General features: G+C 40.7%; 1 protein-coding gene across 5 annotated transcripts; it reads right to left on the bottom strand.

The window, feature by feature from the left end:
- Positions 1–427: 427 nt before the first annotated feature.
- On the bottom strand, positions 428–14,564 carry sp2 (sp2 transcription factor). 5 transcript variants are annotated; one of them, XM_076728542.1, is made up of 8 exons: positions 14,482–14,564; positions 11,699–11,775; positions 10,415–11,176; positions 9,235–9,453; positions 8,089–8,383; positions 7,030–7,207; positions 6,334–6,527; positions 428–5,560 (listed from the first exon to the last, which is right to left on the bottom strand). In XM_076728542.1, exons 1-8 carry the CDS (start codon positions 14,486–14,488, stop codon positions 5,460–5,462), a joined length of 1,833 nt encoding a protein of 610 aa, XP_076584657.1. In that variant the 5' UTR covers positions 14,489–14,564; the 3' UTR covers positions 428–5,459. The 5 variants fall into 5 exon arrangements, with proteins under 5 accessions (XP_076584657.1, XP_076584658.1, XP_076584659.1 ...); XM_076728543.1 differs by having other exon boundaries at positions 3,853–5,560; positions 14,389–14,498; XM_076728544.1 differs by lacking the exon at positions 14,482–14,564 and adding an exon at positions 14,142–14,193 and having other exon boundaries at positions 3,853–5,560.
- Positions 14,565–16,563: the final 1,999 nt, after the last annotated feature.

Genomic DNA, 16,563 nt, shown 5'->3' with positions numbered 1-16,563 from the left:
CCACGTTGTTAAATTAAAAATCTTGGTAAAAACTGGTAATTATCAAATTTATCCCAACAGGTGTGAAAATGTGCAACTGATAATTACATGTTGAACTGCATCATACAATGCTGTCTTTTATGATGTGATTTCTTTTGGGGGTATTAATGCATTTTACCTTGTCAACTTTCTGAAAACAAAAACACAATTCAGTGTTCTAGTTCTTGAGCTTTATATTTTTTAATTTATCTTAATGTCAGACATTGAATGCTTGTGTCTGTCATGAAGGTTGATGGAAAGTTTAAACAGCATTCCTATCATTAACAAAGTCTTATATTTTAACGAAAAGCTCTAAAATATTAAGAACTAAATAACTTAATTACTACAAGTGTTTTTATCTATAATTTACCTCAAGATGGGAATAGGAAAAAAAACAAAAGAAGCAGCGAGCAGTTTGAGTTCTTTATTGAGTGGGTGACTGTAGAAAAGGAGCGAACTTTATGTTTTAGCACCTTTATACAAGTTATAAAATAAATTGCTGGTTCTCTAGGTTCTCCCAATAAACACAATTGGCTGCAGAACATTATATGACATATAGGCTTGGAGAAGGAGAAGTATTTAATTCACAGAAACCAAGCAATAGAAATGTCTTAATTTGGAAAATCTCATTATATTTAATTACAATCAAGATTAAATTTACAAATTTTGGAACCTGGGATTTTAAATCAGTGCACATAACATTAGCATTTAACATAAGTTAAAAACACAAAAGGAACTTTACAAATGTTGTTACCTGGAATAGGAAAGAAAAAACATCTTTAAATACTGGGTGCAGCTGTCTAAGGCATCTTTAATTCAATAGAAAAAAGATCTAGAAGTCTTATACAAAGCAGGAATGAAGCTATACAATGTCACATTATATTTTATTCCTTACACACTGTACAAAGTCCACTTCCTTCAGAGCTGGCCATGCCAACCACAACACTAGGCAGCTTTACTTTTGTTTTCTAATATCCTACATTTACTGTGTCTACCAGACACACACTGTATTTACATATTCAGACATGAAATACAAACATAAATATGAGCAGGTTCTTTCTATCCATCCCAATGGCATCGTATGTCTTCAAACACATTCTTGAAAAAAATACACACCAAATATTGGCCACCTAAGCTTTACTTTATCTGTTGCCCCAGTGAAGCACTTTGAGGAAAACTAGTTCAAAGTGCTTTAAAATAAATCGGATTTTAGCTTTGTGGACAAATTTCTGTTATAGATCATTTTTAGCAAGGCAGCACCATCCGTCAAACTTGTATGTCACAGTATTAAAACACACCACAGTGAGGACACAACACAGAAGTGAAGCCGCTACCTGCTGTCTGATGGCACCATGCTAATTTGACCAAAAAGCATTTTTGACGATAAGTTGATGTATGTCTGTAAATCAAGGGAACTCCCATACAAGGTCAGACTTCAAACTGATGACCTGTTAGCAAAAGGTCAGTACATCTTGATTATATGAAAAATGATATGAGCAACAGTATGTTTCCTGTAAAGCAAAAGATATTAAAGTAACTTGTGTGAATACTGTACAGTAGGCCTAATGCTGGTCATCTGTATATCAACAATTCAACAAATATTTCTCAAGTGTTAATTCAGAATTAAAGCTATCACATAGCTGGAAAAAAAAAACCATGTACAAAGAAACTGAACAAGGCCTGAGAAAGGGTTTTTTTTTTTATCTCAAGACGTGATTGTCAAGTCAGGCCAAATAATTGTAAATTTGATCATATATACAGCAATGCATAGGCTACAAATCATCAAATCAAAACTATACTGTAAGCAAAGCAAAACAGCAGAGTTACCCTGGAACTTAGTTATTATTTATTAGTACATAAAGATGTAAGTAGGGCTGGGTATTGTTTGGTACAGGTACCAAATTTGTACTTTTTTGATACCTTACTTTGAAAAGTATAAACATGTTTGTCAAAAATATATGGCATAATGAAAACCCAAACCTCTCAGGAAAAAAAAACTTTTTCTCAGCTCACAAAAGAAGCTGCCAGGTTAATGTTAAAATCAAATGTTGTCTAAAAACACAAAGCCACTCAAGAACTTTAACAGAAAAACATCTAAAACTAGAAAAATCTAAAAGTCAAGAACTATGTGATAAAAGAACAAATAAAGAGTATGAATCTGGCCAAACACCGGATGCCCACTCTCAGTACCTGACAGTTCTGATCCTCAGTGCTAAGGACACATTTCAGTACCAGTCAGGGACAAAAAAGTGTTGATGTTTGATACCCAGCCCTGTGTAAGCGTACCTGCCACATTATCCAAGAGGAATAACAACTATGTAGCAACCTGGTTTGGTTCTCAAAGGGACAAGAGGGGTGTAAGTGGTTTATCTCCAGGGCAATCAACTCCTCTTATCATTAATATTTCACTGAATTAAATCCTTAGCACTCAAACACCAAGACTCAAGAGACCCGTGTGTCCTTACAGTTGCCCTCGACAAGACATGAAGACGTTCTCCAGAAAGTTGAAAGTTTTAGTGTTTCTCTAAAGGCAGAGAATTTTAGGGAGTACACAGATATAGTGTATGTGAAAATATCACTATCATTGGACATCATCCGGAGCAAACTGCTTGATTACTTTGATAGGTCAAATTTAAATGCTGTTTCATCTGGTGTTCCACAAGGAACAATCATGGGTCCTCCAACATTCTCCAATTACATGTTTGCACTTGTGATCTGATGCCTAATCGGTTATCTTCACAGTAAGTATGAGCCTTTGGTGGACCTCTACAAGATGGGAGACTCAAGTCCCTTCAAAAGCCTCATTGATGGTCTTTTACAGTGCCCAAATTTCCATAAGGTTGATAAAAATTTTCTCAATAATGTTACCCCTGCCCACAAAAACTCAACTCAGCAACCAAGCACAATATATGAAGCCTTACTAAACCTAATTGAGTTTGACTCTGACACTCAATTTGCTTTATCAAGGATGTTCAGTCTTGCTTCTCTCTGTTTAAAGGTGCAATAAGTAAGAATTGGCCACATATCGAATTCATATTCCAAACAAAAATGGGGGGGGGCTTATCACCAGATCAACTGCTAAGTACTGCTATCTGTAGCTGTCATTAGCTCAGTTAGCCTTGGAGCTAAGCTGACTCTGTCCAGACTGAGAGCTCTGAGCACCAGGGGAGCATTGGTGTTTACACTGTTTGCACAGGAACTTTGGACCGCTGGGAAGACGAGGTTTCAGGTCCGGGGTGGCAGGGACCCTCTGGGGAACGCTGGAAGCAGCGGCACCAGAATGGGCACCAAAACTAGAGCTGGGCAAGCAGGCAACGGAACCGGGCTCAGCAACCTCTCAATACATGTGGCTGGACCAGTACTGAGCACAGTCTCTGAGATCATCGGAGGGCAGTTTTACGGCAGGGAAAAGAAGACTTCAGGTATGATGAAGACATGGCAAGTTCAAGAGAGGCCTGAGAGGGAGGGAGGGCACCATCAGCTCAACGTTGTCTGTGCCCACCTCCAGAGGCTTGAGCTATACTATCGGGCTATCGTCTTTCGAGGCACAAAGTGGTATTACAAGACAGGACAGGCCGGGGCAAGCTGGTTAGCATGCTAATGTTAGCAGATACAGATACATTGCCCATCTCTTCATATTCTGTTGATAATTATAGTTAATTTTAAAATTTTTTACACTTTTCTTACATATTGCACCCTTAAGTAAACTGTGTTTCCAAGACACCTTCATCTAGTTGTAATTATACAACTGTAGATTTTCCAACAGAAGTGAGGATCTTCGGCAAGATCTCGCTATGCTACTCCACTCTACTGGATGTCTTTTTTTTTTATATTGGAAGATTATACGGAGGTTTTCGAATGAAACTTCAAGTGTCTGTCTATGACTTCATCAACCTAAAAAAAAAAAAACAACTCCTTGAACAAAATTCTCAATTTGAAGTGGTTTAAAGTGGATTAAATGAATTCGTCTTTTTTTCAACTTTCTTTAATGAACGTGACTCGTCAGTTTGCAAACATAAATACATGTACACATTCAATTAATTTTGACTTGGACTTTACAAGTCTCTGGAGTTAATGGAAATTGGATCAGACGAGTCAGATACAATCCTATGCAGCCACCACTGGAATCTAATGCTACAAATAGTGTAATATTATTGTAGCCTAATCTTTGAATCTTTGCAGAAATACCAGGTTTAAACAGAATGAACAGACGTGAAATTGATTTAGAGTTCAATGTCGAAGTAATTACTGAAGCTTTGAACTATTCAATACAGCCCTGCAGATCTCAGCAGCTCTTTACTTTCTGTTTGTTTGGAAATTGATTTGAAATTTTTCATGACAACTTTTAAGGCACAGTGACTTCTGGCCCTGAACAGCACCCTAAACTTCTTCCAGGCCTGAGCTCAGTGCTGCTGTTTGGTTGTGAGGTCTTGGCAGCCAAGTGCCTACATCTAAATCTTTGCCATCACAGACACCAGGCCTGGGATTGCTCTGCTGCAAGAGCTCAGGCCACCTGATCAGTACCTTCAAAGCATACTAGTGCACACGATGAAATGTTCTTTTTACTGTATGTCCCACTTGTATTTCTAGTGTAAAATTTTAGGACTCCTGTTTTTAACTTTGAGTCCCATTTCCACACCTGTTTCCTTTTTTCCCCTCAAAACTACTTAAAAATCAATTTGTAACAATTGTATGGAAACATGTTATAAATAGTTTATTACCATTATTAATATTATGTATAATAGTTTGCATATACACACTTTAAAAATAGCCAATGTAAACTTTTAAAGGTTCAGTAAGTAAGGGGAGTTTTCAGCTTTTTTTTGGATTGAAGTCATGAACATCTTAAAAATAAATTACTGTTTCACTTTGGTAAAACAAATTTGTGTTAATTTCTGAACTTTTTCCTTTTTTCACAGCCAATCTGTGGGAGCTCCCATTGTTCCACCAAAAAAAAAAAAAAAACAAGCAGGATTTGGGGAAAGAAAAACTAAACAAAAGAGAGGGATTGGAGTCCTGCGGTCTTGGTGTTGGCGTCTGAATAATTCTGTGTACGTTCCTCCCCCAGAGCAGCTCATAAATAAACAGGCAGAGTTAAGCATCTGCATCTGAAGCCTCGCCGTCTCGTCATCTTAACTTCAGAAGCGTTCGGTTGGAGCTGGTTCTGGCCTCTGCTCAGACCAGAGAAAAACAACAGAGATAAACTATCATTAATAAATTTGCTGGATCAGTTTGAAGTCCACCAGGAAGGATTTCTTTGTACACCACGCTACAGTGTCCTAGAGGAGTGAGAGGGGAAATGGGGACATTTTTGGAGTATTTCCCACACCGGGACAAGTCACAGACACTCCCTTGGTATCGTCTCCTCTGCCCCTCCTTCCTCTAATACAGTCTTCAGCTTAAGAGAGTTTGTCTGAGCATACACTCAGTATACACGCAGCTCACAGGTTCTTGGTGTTTATGTGAGTCTTGTAATGCTTCGTCAGGTGGTCACTCCTCATGAAGCGTTTCTGACATTGGCTGCACTCAAAGCGTTTGTCTCCTGTAGGGAAACAAAAAGCAAGTGTCAGGTTTATGTTTTTAATGTTGGGGGTGGGGGTGGGGGTGGGGGGGGGTCTTCCTCATGGGCCAACACATTCTTTCCTTACAAAAACTATAAATATTTATTAAAGCTTTACTTGCATCATTACACTTGAAGAGACTTCAAATTGAAGTTTTACAAAATTCTGTAATTTAAATGAATAATTTCAAGCTAGTTCATGCAAATACGAGCAGATAGGAGTAATTCTACTCCTTTAGGTTCGATACTCTTCTCAGAGGAGTAGATGCTCAGATGTCTCAGCTACACTTTTTTCAGTGTGCAATCACAAGCCTTGTTCACACTGAAAAACATTGAAAGATCATTCTAAATTGATTTGGGTGTGTAGACTCTTGTACTTGCTCGACTTTGACTTCAACCTTCAGAGAAATTGATAAAATGGGTATCTGTCAGGTTCTAATGAAAAAGTTGTTTTCTTTTTTTTCCATATCCTGATACGGCTCAACACTGAAAACATTCTTTGTAGTATGATGATTTCAGCCGTGCTGTCAAGTTGTCAAGTTCAGTTTTTGTTCTTTCAGTGTGAATTTCATTGTTTCATTTCATCATTTCCTGTTGGTTAAGTGGTTAAAACTGGTGCCACAATATGTAGCTCACCCAGTCTTATTCATTAGGCCATCTTTGCTTTAGGTTGAGTGCCATGAAACTCCGCGATATATGCCATTGTATGTGTATGTGTGTTTACATATGTGCTTCATCATCTCCAGCAGACTGACCTGTGTGCGTCCTGGCGTGTCGCTGCAGCTCGTCACTGCGTGTGAAACGTTTCCCACAGAAAACCCAGTTACAGACGAAGGGCCTTTCGCCAGTGTGCAGCCGGACGTGAGCTCTGAGCAGTGACGTTTTCCTGAACGTCTTCTCACAGCCGGGGACGTGGCAGATGTGCTTCCTTTTCCCCACCTCCCCAGGCCTGCAGAGCGCACACACACACAAACATGTGAGATATAGTGTTCATGGTAGAACAGAGCTTTCAATACTAACAACTGACTGCATTTGATTTAACATCAAAATGGACTTAAACGCATGAAAATGTTGTAGAAGGTCTGAAGTTGTGCTGTTCATGCAAAAACTTCTATTTTCAGAAACAGAAACTTTATTTACAAAGTACATACAGTATCTTCAAACATTTTTTTTTATCAGTTTTTTATATCAACGCTAACAGCAGTATCTACTTATTAAACACCATTTCTTGACAAATTGGCTCAAAATGTCCAAGAGCAGGTACCTCATTTGAAATGTCAGCAATGAATTGAAAACCTGTCCGACACCCTTTTCTAGTCTGGGACTATTCTCTTACAGCGTTGCGATTCTGAATCTGTTCTTGTGTCTTTATTGAATGTTGCACCCAGCTCAATACCCAGGGAAACTTGGGTAATATTGACAGCTACTTTTCCGCGTCTTGACACTCTCACCTCTTGTCTGCGTCTTTACAGTTGGGGCAGGTGCAGGCCATTCGTCGCTTCTTTTCTCCCGGCTGGCCGGGCAGCTCCAGGGTGAGGGTCTGGTCTACCTGGATGGTCGGCTGGCCCGGTGTCGCTGCCAGCTGGAGTCCTCCGCCCTGCATCGCCTGGACTGTGAGGTGCTGCTGGCCTGACAAACACAGATACAGACAAACTGTAAGAGACAAAGCAGAGCTCCTGCCAGGGTGGCCAAGTTTCTCTGAAAGTCTAATTAGACTACCAGCTGACTGCTATGAGTCAAAGTGGAGTGAAACCCTGATGATTAATGGAAACATTAACATAATGCTGACATATGAGAAGAAGGAGTTTTATGAGCTGATTAAGAGTCTGCCGTTTCTTCCATTTTCAAACTGTTTTTGATTCTGGTGCATAAATAAGACTAAAAGTATCTTCCATCATTGAAGCTCCGTGGTTGAGATTTTCTGCTGTCTTTTCCCTCTGGCAGGTCAATAAAGGAATATTACCCTTTTTCAACATTTAATGAAATTGTATCCTGATTTTTGGGCCACAAAATGTGTTTAATTTAATATTTCTAACACGTGTTAATTAAGTTTTAGGTTGATATTCTTCAAGAGAAACTAAACTAAAAAACTAAATAAATGCTGGTGTTATATATATTTATTCAGAGTGTGCTCCTAGTTATTAGATTTCATTCAGTTTCTAATTAAAATTTTTGTTATTTGTTTACATCATTGCATTTCCTTATTAACTTTGTGGTGTGTCCCCATGTTGTTCTTGTTTTGTGATACATGTTTGACTGCTGCAATGCTGCCATTTCCCATTGGGATTAATTAAGTACTCCATCTGTGTATCTAAATCTATTTTCTATCAGTCACTTTATTACACTATCAAACAGGTCCGGTCGCAGTCTATGATGTTCTTTGCCTTTTTCCAGAGAAAAAACAACTAATTCTGTCCTCTATGGTATAAAACAATCTGAAACATGGCCTTGTACTTTGTGTAATTGCAATCCTGTGTCTCTCTTGTGGTAAACAGCCAACATCAACTCACCCCCTGCGTTGGTGATGGTGACAGGAACTCCCTGAACTTGGACCCCGTTGATGCTGATGGTCTGCACGGCCTGAGCTGCTGAGGAGAGCTGCGATGTATTCAGTGCTATCATTCCCCCTGCAGGAGCAATTTTTGCCAGAGTCCGTTCCTTCCGTGCCCCCGCCAGTGTCCTTTTGGTGCCAGCCGGTGGTGAGGTGGTGGTGCTGGCGACCGAAGTGGTGGGACTCGTTGCCGTGGAGACTGAGTCCTGGAGCTGAATAGACTGCCAGTCACCCGAAGCTGTTTTGAAGAGGATCTGAGGAAGGAAAATGCCAAATTAATGTCTGAAGTCCTATCCTAACTGGACCACGCAGTGTGAATGGGGTTTGTGCTCATTTCCTGCATTCCCTAGAAGTTTTACTTCACCGCCTGTTATCCTATGCAAAGCAAAAATAAAAGAGGTCAATGATTTTTTTGCTCATTAAATGCTGACAAAAATTCAACATCCCTGTCTTTCACGAGATATACCAGAGTATTTAAATCTAGAGTCTGTGGTGACATTTATCATTGTCATGTGGTGATGCATTTTACATCAACCAGCAGCAACTGGTCTGAATATGACTGAGGATTGCTACAGATGAAGGGGTAGCAACCATAAAGACGAAGTAAGCTACAGAAACTAGGAGTATGGTGGAGCCTATGGCGTCATAAGCACATGGACAGTGTTTGTGTAATTACTCTCAATACCTTAGGAGGGAGACAATAATTCCTCACTGCATGTTAAAGTAGAAACAAGAATAGCTTAAATAGAAATAACGATGGGAAATGGAAAAGGAAAGTTCACCTTTTCAGCTCTGTTAGGCTATACTTTGGCTTTGAGCTAAATGCTACCATTAGCATACCAACAATATTTTTATTACTATCATTAAATCTTTATTTAACCAGGTATGTCCCATTGGAGTCACAAAATCTCTTTTTTAATGTAGCCCAGACCAAGACAGAAGCATTTCAGCGTTCATGCAACATGCTCACAGTGACTAACATGCTAATGCGAAGCCTGTATAATGTTTAATGTGTTTATCAGCATGGATAATTATCATTACAATGAATAAAAACACAAATGCTAAGCAAATCATGTTTAGATTCAATGAGTGTCTGAATGGATACCTGCGTTGGTGTCGGTTCTGACTGAGTGACTTGCAGACTCGAGGGGACTGACTGTCTCTGTGGTACAGGTGGTAGCGTGGCAGAGGCAGCCTGCACCACCTTCAAGGCCTGCTGTGGGATCTGAACCACCTGAGACTCTGGTTTAGACTGGACCAGCTGGACTTGCTGCACCACAGCTGGCTGCCCAGGGCTCTGTACGATCAGTAGGTTGTTACCTGCCTGCAAATACAGAGACATGAGGGGTTACCGTGGGGTGTTCAGGTATGAAGCTTTTAGCCAACACTCAAATCTGGACTGGTGTCACTATGTATGTCTAGGAAGGGATTCAGTGTGTTGGGCTCAAGGCTGCTGATCTACAAGAGGTCTGTAGGATGCATTCAACTCTGTAATAGTTCCATTATAGGACCATTACCACTAGGTCACTATAACCCAAATTAGTAAGATAACTTTCAAACTAAATGAAGACCAGACTGACATTATAACATATTGTCACCAATATGTATGTCCTATAATCAGCTCTGTTTTGCTCTGCATCGGCCCCTGAGGAAAATATCCAGCTTTTTAGCGGCTAAATGCTCCATGATGTTCATTTTGCTGTTTTGTTCTGGGACAGCTCACAGTGTGTTTAAGAGCTTTTTTCCAAAACAGCTCCCTACTCCAGCTGGAAACAACGCTGATGATAACAATGAGAGTGAACCTAAACAACAAAGTTAGAGTCGCTGAAAAATTTAACTGCTCTGTAGAACTGAGAGAAACTGCAGAATTGGGCAACAATTCTCTGTGAGTTTGTTATTACAGGTGACACTTTTCATCTGTTTATCCACTGCTAATATAAAAATACGTACAGGATGAGAGGAGCTTTCAGTTTACTCCACAATGACACAGGACAGATCACACTCTAACCCCTAAATTACACCGAGCATGAATGTGTTGGGTTCTGATTACGATGAGGCTGCAGCGCAGAAGACAGAACAAAATCACATCGGTCAGAACATAATGCAGCCATGCCCAATGAAAACTCTGGGTAAGTCAACTTGTCTCAGGACGTGAACTCAGAACCCTCATGTAGTTCAGTCCAAACACATTAAGATTGACACAGCAATTGATGCATGAAGTGAAGTATGGGCCAGTGACACATCAAAAATATCATTCCGTTGTTTGCAGCAGCAGCAAGATGTACCTGAATGATGTTGTCGCCAGCCTCTATCAGGATGGTCTCCATCTGCTCTGGGGGTGGGGACGCAGCCTGTGGAAGAGCAGGAGGAAGAGGCGGAGGCTGAGCAGCTAGAACCGCTTTCTTCTTCCTTCCTCGTCGTCCTTTTCCTGAAGTGAGAGGGGCAGCTGCCGTCTCTGTGATGATTTGAGTCCCACCAACCTCTCCGGTAGCCACATTAAGAGGCAGCGTGAGCCCGCCGGGCAGCTGCACCATGTTTGCAGCAGAGTTATTTAGCTTGCGCAATTTGGGGGAGGGCTTGATGGCTACAGTCTTCTGCGGCGTGACAGGAGCGGTGGCGGCCATGGGGGCCGGTACGGTCATGGGAGTGGTAATGATTGCCTGGTTGGTGCCTGGTATGAGCTGGATCTGGCCTCCCTGAGGCATCACCTGGATAGTTTGAGCACCCTGGATCTGTGGCACCATCTGGTACTGGATGTTGGCAGGGGCAGAGGTGTTGCTGCGAGCCGGGCTCTGCTGGATAGTGAGAACAATGGGACTGCCAGGGGTCGTGGAGCCCAGGCCAGGAGGGAGCTGAATCACATTGCCCTTGGCTGACAGGAAACCCAGGTTTTTGGGTGGAGCAGGGGCAATTGGAGCAGGCTTTATGGGGAGGAGCCTGCGAGGCTGAGGCTGCGCTGGAGGAGAGGTGACAGGAGCCTGAGCAGCAGGAGGGCCAATTTTACTACAGGTGGCAGCCAAGAGGGCCAGAGGAGAGGGTTGGGTGTCCTGCAGGAAGAAAAAGTCAAACACATCAGCTCAGATACAACACACACAGTGTGAAATAAAACCAGTGTGAGGAGACACAGTTAACCACTCAGATAAGAAGCTAAAGAAAAAAGGTTAAGGTAAACAAATAGGTAAGATTTCAACTACAAACTAGATTATTTTGTTACACATACTTCCAAAGGTCAAAACTGTATTTCCACACTCAGATATTTAGTCTTATATGACAATATTGGTTTTATATTGACATGACAATGCTGAAATGTCACAAGAGTAATTTTGTTATCAAGCTGCTTCACTATATCAAATCACTCTTCACGTACAAAATACTCTCACAAAGAGAGGTTCATTCATTTCAAACAGGAGAACTGGTCGCCGAGTATGATCCTGGCACAAAAATGTTCCTACAGTGTGGAGCAACTTTGATGCATCATGGGTTAATGGATATGATGATGTCACATGACAGAGCAACAGTGCAACCAGACAGCAGACAGTAGCAGGACATGACATCTGGCTGTTACTCACTTGTGTGGAAGCAGTGGAAGGCTGAAGGTATTCACTGGGACTGACAGCAACAGTGGTGGCCATACTGTCCTGTTGTTCTGGAAAACACACAGACGCAGCAGAGTCAGATTCAGTCTGCCTGCAGCATCTATTTTCAGTGGTTAGGCTGTTCAAGGACATCACAGGACATTCTTACAAAACAGACACAGATCTAAGGAAGACAAGTTCTGTAATGTCCTGCTGTAATCACCACACGATCATCAAACCTTAGTTACATAAATGAGGTTATTAATTACACTAATTAGTGTATTAAGTTTTGAAGATCCACATGTTGACATATTTGTCAGCGTGTTAGTAGAACTCACATTAGTCACAGACAGGTGTTCTGTGTGATTTTAAAATTTTCTTTCTTTCATAAGCTGCAGTTTCAGCTGTACTGCAGTGCAACAACAACAGTGAAATATATAAGGGGAATAACCACCACTTTCTAGTTTTTGCAGGTTAATTTTCATATCATAACCAACATCTGTCAGGGAGGTAGAAAAAATAATTGACAATCTAAAAAGCAGGCTTTGGAAAAAAAAAATCAACTGTAAGGCAAAACAGCACACACAAAGTCCTGTAAAAACACCAGCATGCTCCTTTAAAACAGCATTTACATCTATGTCACACTGTATTTGAAATACTATAAACCTACCGGATCCTTTTTGGTTATATTAAGTACTACTGTGTGCACCAGGTAATTATTTTGACAGGATTCGTACAATGTAATGGTAATCTAGATAATGATCACACTGTTTACTCTCCAGGCCAACAAATTGTGTTGTTAACATTTTCAAGATGGTGCAGCATTTTGATCCCCTGCAAAAGCTCATTTAAAGTACCTGACACATTCTTTACAAAACATCTAGCAAGGTGGTTTTCATGTAGTTAGCTACAGACCATGACAGCTGTTATGTTTGGACCTTGAAAAGTACAAGCACAAATATATTTGACAAACAAACATCAAGTGACAGGCAATGATTCAGATGTTACTGAAGCAAAGAAATACACTACTGGACTGCAGTCAAAAACACTACATGAGGAAAAGAGAAAATTTATTGAGCTTATTATATTTATGTTAAGAAAGCCAGCATAAGTACATTTAGGGCAGGCTGCCCAGTAGTTTAAGAGGAGGGTAAATCTTGAGTACCAGGCAATGCTGCCTAATGGCCAAAATAGGTTGGGTCTGTAATTGTCAAACAGAATTGCTCCGGGTAAAGTGGTCCACTCATGATTTGCACTGTGCAACCCACTGGTCATTATTGCCTGAAATGCAATACAGTCTCTACACAAAATACAATCACAGGGTTGTAAAAATATGAGCCCTGAAATCACTTCAAGTGCAAAAGGCAGACAGGCAGCCTCTGTCTGTTGCCTCCGCCTTTTCATTTGTGGTTTAATGCACCAGTAGTGCTTGTGGGGTATTTTCAGGTTTTCGTCAACAGCTGTCAGCATTCATGAATGTGTAAAATAAACTGAAATATGAATATTTGCAGTATTTGAGCACATTAGTTGAGCTCAAGGCATGTCAGCGGGCAAGCATTTGAAATACAACAGCAGCCAACACATAACCACATGACAGCCACAGAGTACTCTTCTGGCAACTGGCAATAGTAGTGAGAAGTGCACAGGCTGCTAAGAAAGGACTGATTCATTGCAGATCTACTCTGACTGCAAGAGATGCTGATACCATCCTTGCACTGATGAGCATTAAAGTAAGGCAGTCTGCGCCTCCTAAGTATCCCCAATACATTTGAGTCACACTACAAGTATTTGTTTTTTTGTTTTGTTTTTTTTGGAAAGATAAATGCTTTGCGATATATAAAAAGAAAAAAAGCCCACAACATAGTTTAACAACAGTTTGTATGTTGTGAAACCGCACAGGAACACTTTCCACTGTTAGTGCTGTCTGCCTGCATAATGTGAAAGTATTATAAATTCAGCTGTGGATCATACACTTCACTGTCAAACCAAAAAAAAAAAAAAAAAACTTTCACACGAGGATATTCCATCTTGCTGAGCCACTAATCTCTCTTGGCTAAGAAACCTTTTTGGATATATCAACGTGGATGGGTGATTACTGAGCTGCTGCACTAAGTAGATGGCTTCACAACAATGAACACTGCTTTAGCAATTTTACAACCACCATTTCTGAGAGTGTGTCTTTAAGCCCTGCCAGTACTACTCACACACACAAAAAAAAAAGAAAAAAAAAACACAACTGTGCGGCCTCAAAATAGCCCCGCCGTCAAACACATATTGCTGGTTTAGTTTGCTGTGGACAACCAGCTAACGTTAGCGAACTAGCTAACTAGTAATAGCGACTAACCGGAGCAGGGTGAAGTGGCTACCAGTTAGCCTAAGCTGATTTGGTCCGTGTGCAGCTTAGTTACAACAAAGCGAACGAAGATGGGACTATTACCTGCACCGTCTAAATAACTCTATTTTATAGTGTGAAGGATGGGTGGGGGAATTGCAAGGCCAGATTTGGAAACAAGTAAAGGACCCGCTACATAGCTTACACTAGCATATTTTGGCTAGCTGACGCGTAGCTAGCAAGTCAAACTCTCTTTGATAACGTTAGGAAAAAGGCAGCCCTTTTCCGGAAGTGCATTGCTTATTTTGATTCACACAACTGCCCGAATCCCCCTAAAAATACTTATTCGTACCACATTATGTCCAGTGCTTTTCCGCTCAATAAAAATACAATGTTTTACGAAGTAGAATGTAATATAAACATCAATGTTTTAATTCCTACCCACCGCTCATGACGACATTCGCTCTCCGCGAGCCTTGAAGACCGAGCCCATGGAGGAATCCGCCCGCGCTGCTGCACCAATCCACGGACAATGGACTGTTGAACGACGGCCACGCTGACCAATTAGCTTGAGGTGTCTGTGTGATTGATATTGGACTGAGCCATTCATGGCATGATATTTTTGTACGTCAGTCGATGGATGACAGATTGACCAATGGAATGTCGAGATTGAGCTCGGTAGGGGCGTTTTCGAAGGCTACACCTCGAACAAGCTAGGGTCCTATAACAGCAAGAATACGATTTCACTGACGTCCCCAACGACCAATGTGAGTATCGAGGGGCAGTTCGGTCAAAATAAGAATGACAACCGTGTTGATCAATGAGCTTTAAGTCGCTCTTGTGTGACCTGTTTAAATTGTACCATGCTTCATTATGACAAGCAGACCGTTATGTGGGTTGACACAGACTGTACTAAGCCAGTGTAAACGGATTATAAGTTTATTTTAAAGCTGTTGCTGTGGACATGACATACCATATTTCTTACTGATGACTTCTCAATGACTGTAGTAGAATAGACACACCTGGCTGTTCTTATAAAGGCTTATTTCACACTAGTGACACCTGCTTCAAACATGTATGGTATGTAAGATATTGAATCCTGAAACAGAAGAAGAAGAAGAAGAAGGTTGAAACAGGTTGAAACAGGTTGTAGCTTGACCCTAAAAAGTTTTTTAACCTTGTATTTATCACTATGCATGTGTGGATTTGGCAGTTTAGTAAAAACAAATGCTCTAATGGTACAGCTTTACTGATTATTATACTGTATAATTTACTGATGTGAAAAGTGATGCTTATAATGAAAGCAGCAACCTTTTAACATCTAAACTAACCCCAGCGGTTTTAATGGTCCAGAAATTCAGAGTGGTGGAAGAAGTACTCAGATCGTACAGCAGTAAGTACCAATACCACAATGTATAAATTCTCTATTACAAGTAAAAGTGCTGCATTTAAAATCCTGCTTAAGTAAAGCAAAAGTATGAGCAAAATGTACAAATAAAAGGTATTTGTTCTGCAGAAACTGTTCCCTGTGACTGATATATTAGTCTGATATAACATATTAGTTACACTGTTACTGATGCATAAGTAGCTGTCGTAATTGGTCAACATGAGGCTAGTTTGAAAGTATCAACTTTATATACTGTTTGTTTAGTCCAGTGGTTTCCACCTTGGGACCCCATCTAAAGGGTCACAAGATAAATCTGAGGGGGAGGAAAGAAGGAAAGAAACCTGCATTGTGCCACACATATTTTTATCCTTTTTTGTATTTAGTCAAAACATAAACCAAAGAAAAAGGAGAAGAAGAAAAAGAGTCCCTTTTGTTGTCCTTTTTTTTTTTTTTTTTTTTTTTTGCATAGATTAGTCAAACTCACTCTGGTCACTTGGACTCAGACCACATTTAAACACTGAATACTTGCTACTTGTCTGCTTGGTTTGGTGTTTGACCACAACCCAAAGAGAAAGGCTGACATGATCCCAGCTTTTCCACTGCAGGCCTTTCACCCTGTAGAGGAAACATTTCATCGTGGCTGTTAGTCTGATCCGGCATCCGCATCCGCATCCGCTAAACTGGCCCGCAGCACTTTCGAGCAACATGTAGGTAACGATGAGCTGTCCCTCTTTCTCATTGTATCACTCCCTGCGACTCCTTTTACATCCACAATGCATGTGGCCCTTTTCATAAAGGCTTTTCCCAAAGAGCACACTTGACCTTATTCACATCCAGTCGTCTCTGTTTCTCCCAAGTGCATCGTCTCCCTGCATCACTGCAAGGGGTTTTTAAAGTGCTTGGGAAACGAGAGTCCTGCTTTTAGCTAAAGCACTGTCTCCCTCTCCAGCTCAAGAGTGCTGTAGTTGGCTGTGGAGGATGCAGATACTGTCTATCACCTTCTCCCCAGGCACCTCTGTGGAGAGCCTCAGAGAGAAAGAGCTACATAATTTAACTGGAAAATCTCACTTTTTTCACTTAACAGGCTTCATGAGAGAACCAAAGCATTAGCAGGAGAGTTTTAGGCCTTAAACATTTCAA

The sequence above is a fragment of the Chaetodon auriga genome, chromosome 4, assembly GCF_051107435.1.
Source record: "Chaetodon auriga isolate fChaAug3 chromosome 4, fChaAug3.hap1, whole genome shotgun sequence".
NCBI classification, from domain to species: Eukaryota; Metazoa; Chordata; class Actinopteri; order Chaetodontiformes; family Chaetodontidae; genus Chaetodon; species Chaetodon auriga.
The sequence above is the reverse complement of the archived record's forward strand: the minus strand, read 5'-3'. Positions and strand labels throughout refer to the sequence as shown.

Coding starts and splice junctions, on each gene's coding strand:
- sp2 (XM_076728541.1), bottom strand. CDS start 11,857: ATGTCCTTGAACAGCCTAACCACTGAAAATAGATGCTGCAGGCAGACT. Junction 7,208..8,088: donor CACCATCACCAACGCAGGGG/GTGAGTTGATGT, acceptor TGTGTTTGTCAG/GCCAGCAGCACCTCACAGTC. Junction 6,528..7,029: donor TGTAAAGACGCAGACAAGAG/GTGAGAGTGTCA, acceptor TGCGCTCTGCAG/GCCTGGGGAGGTGGGGAAAA.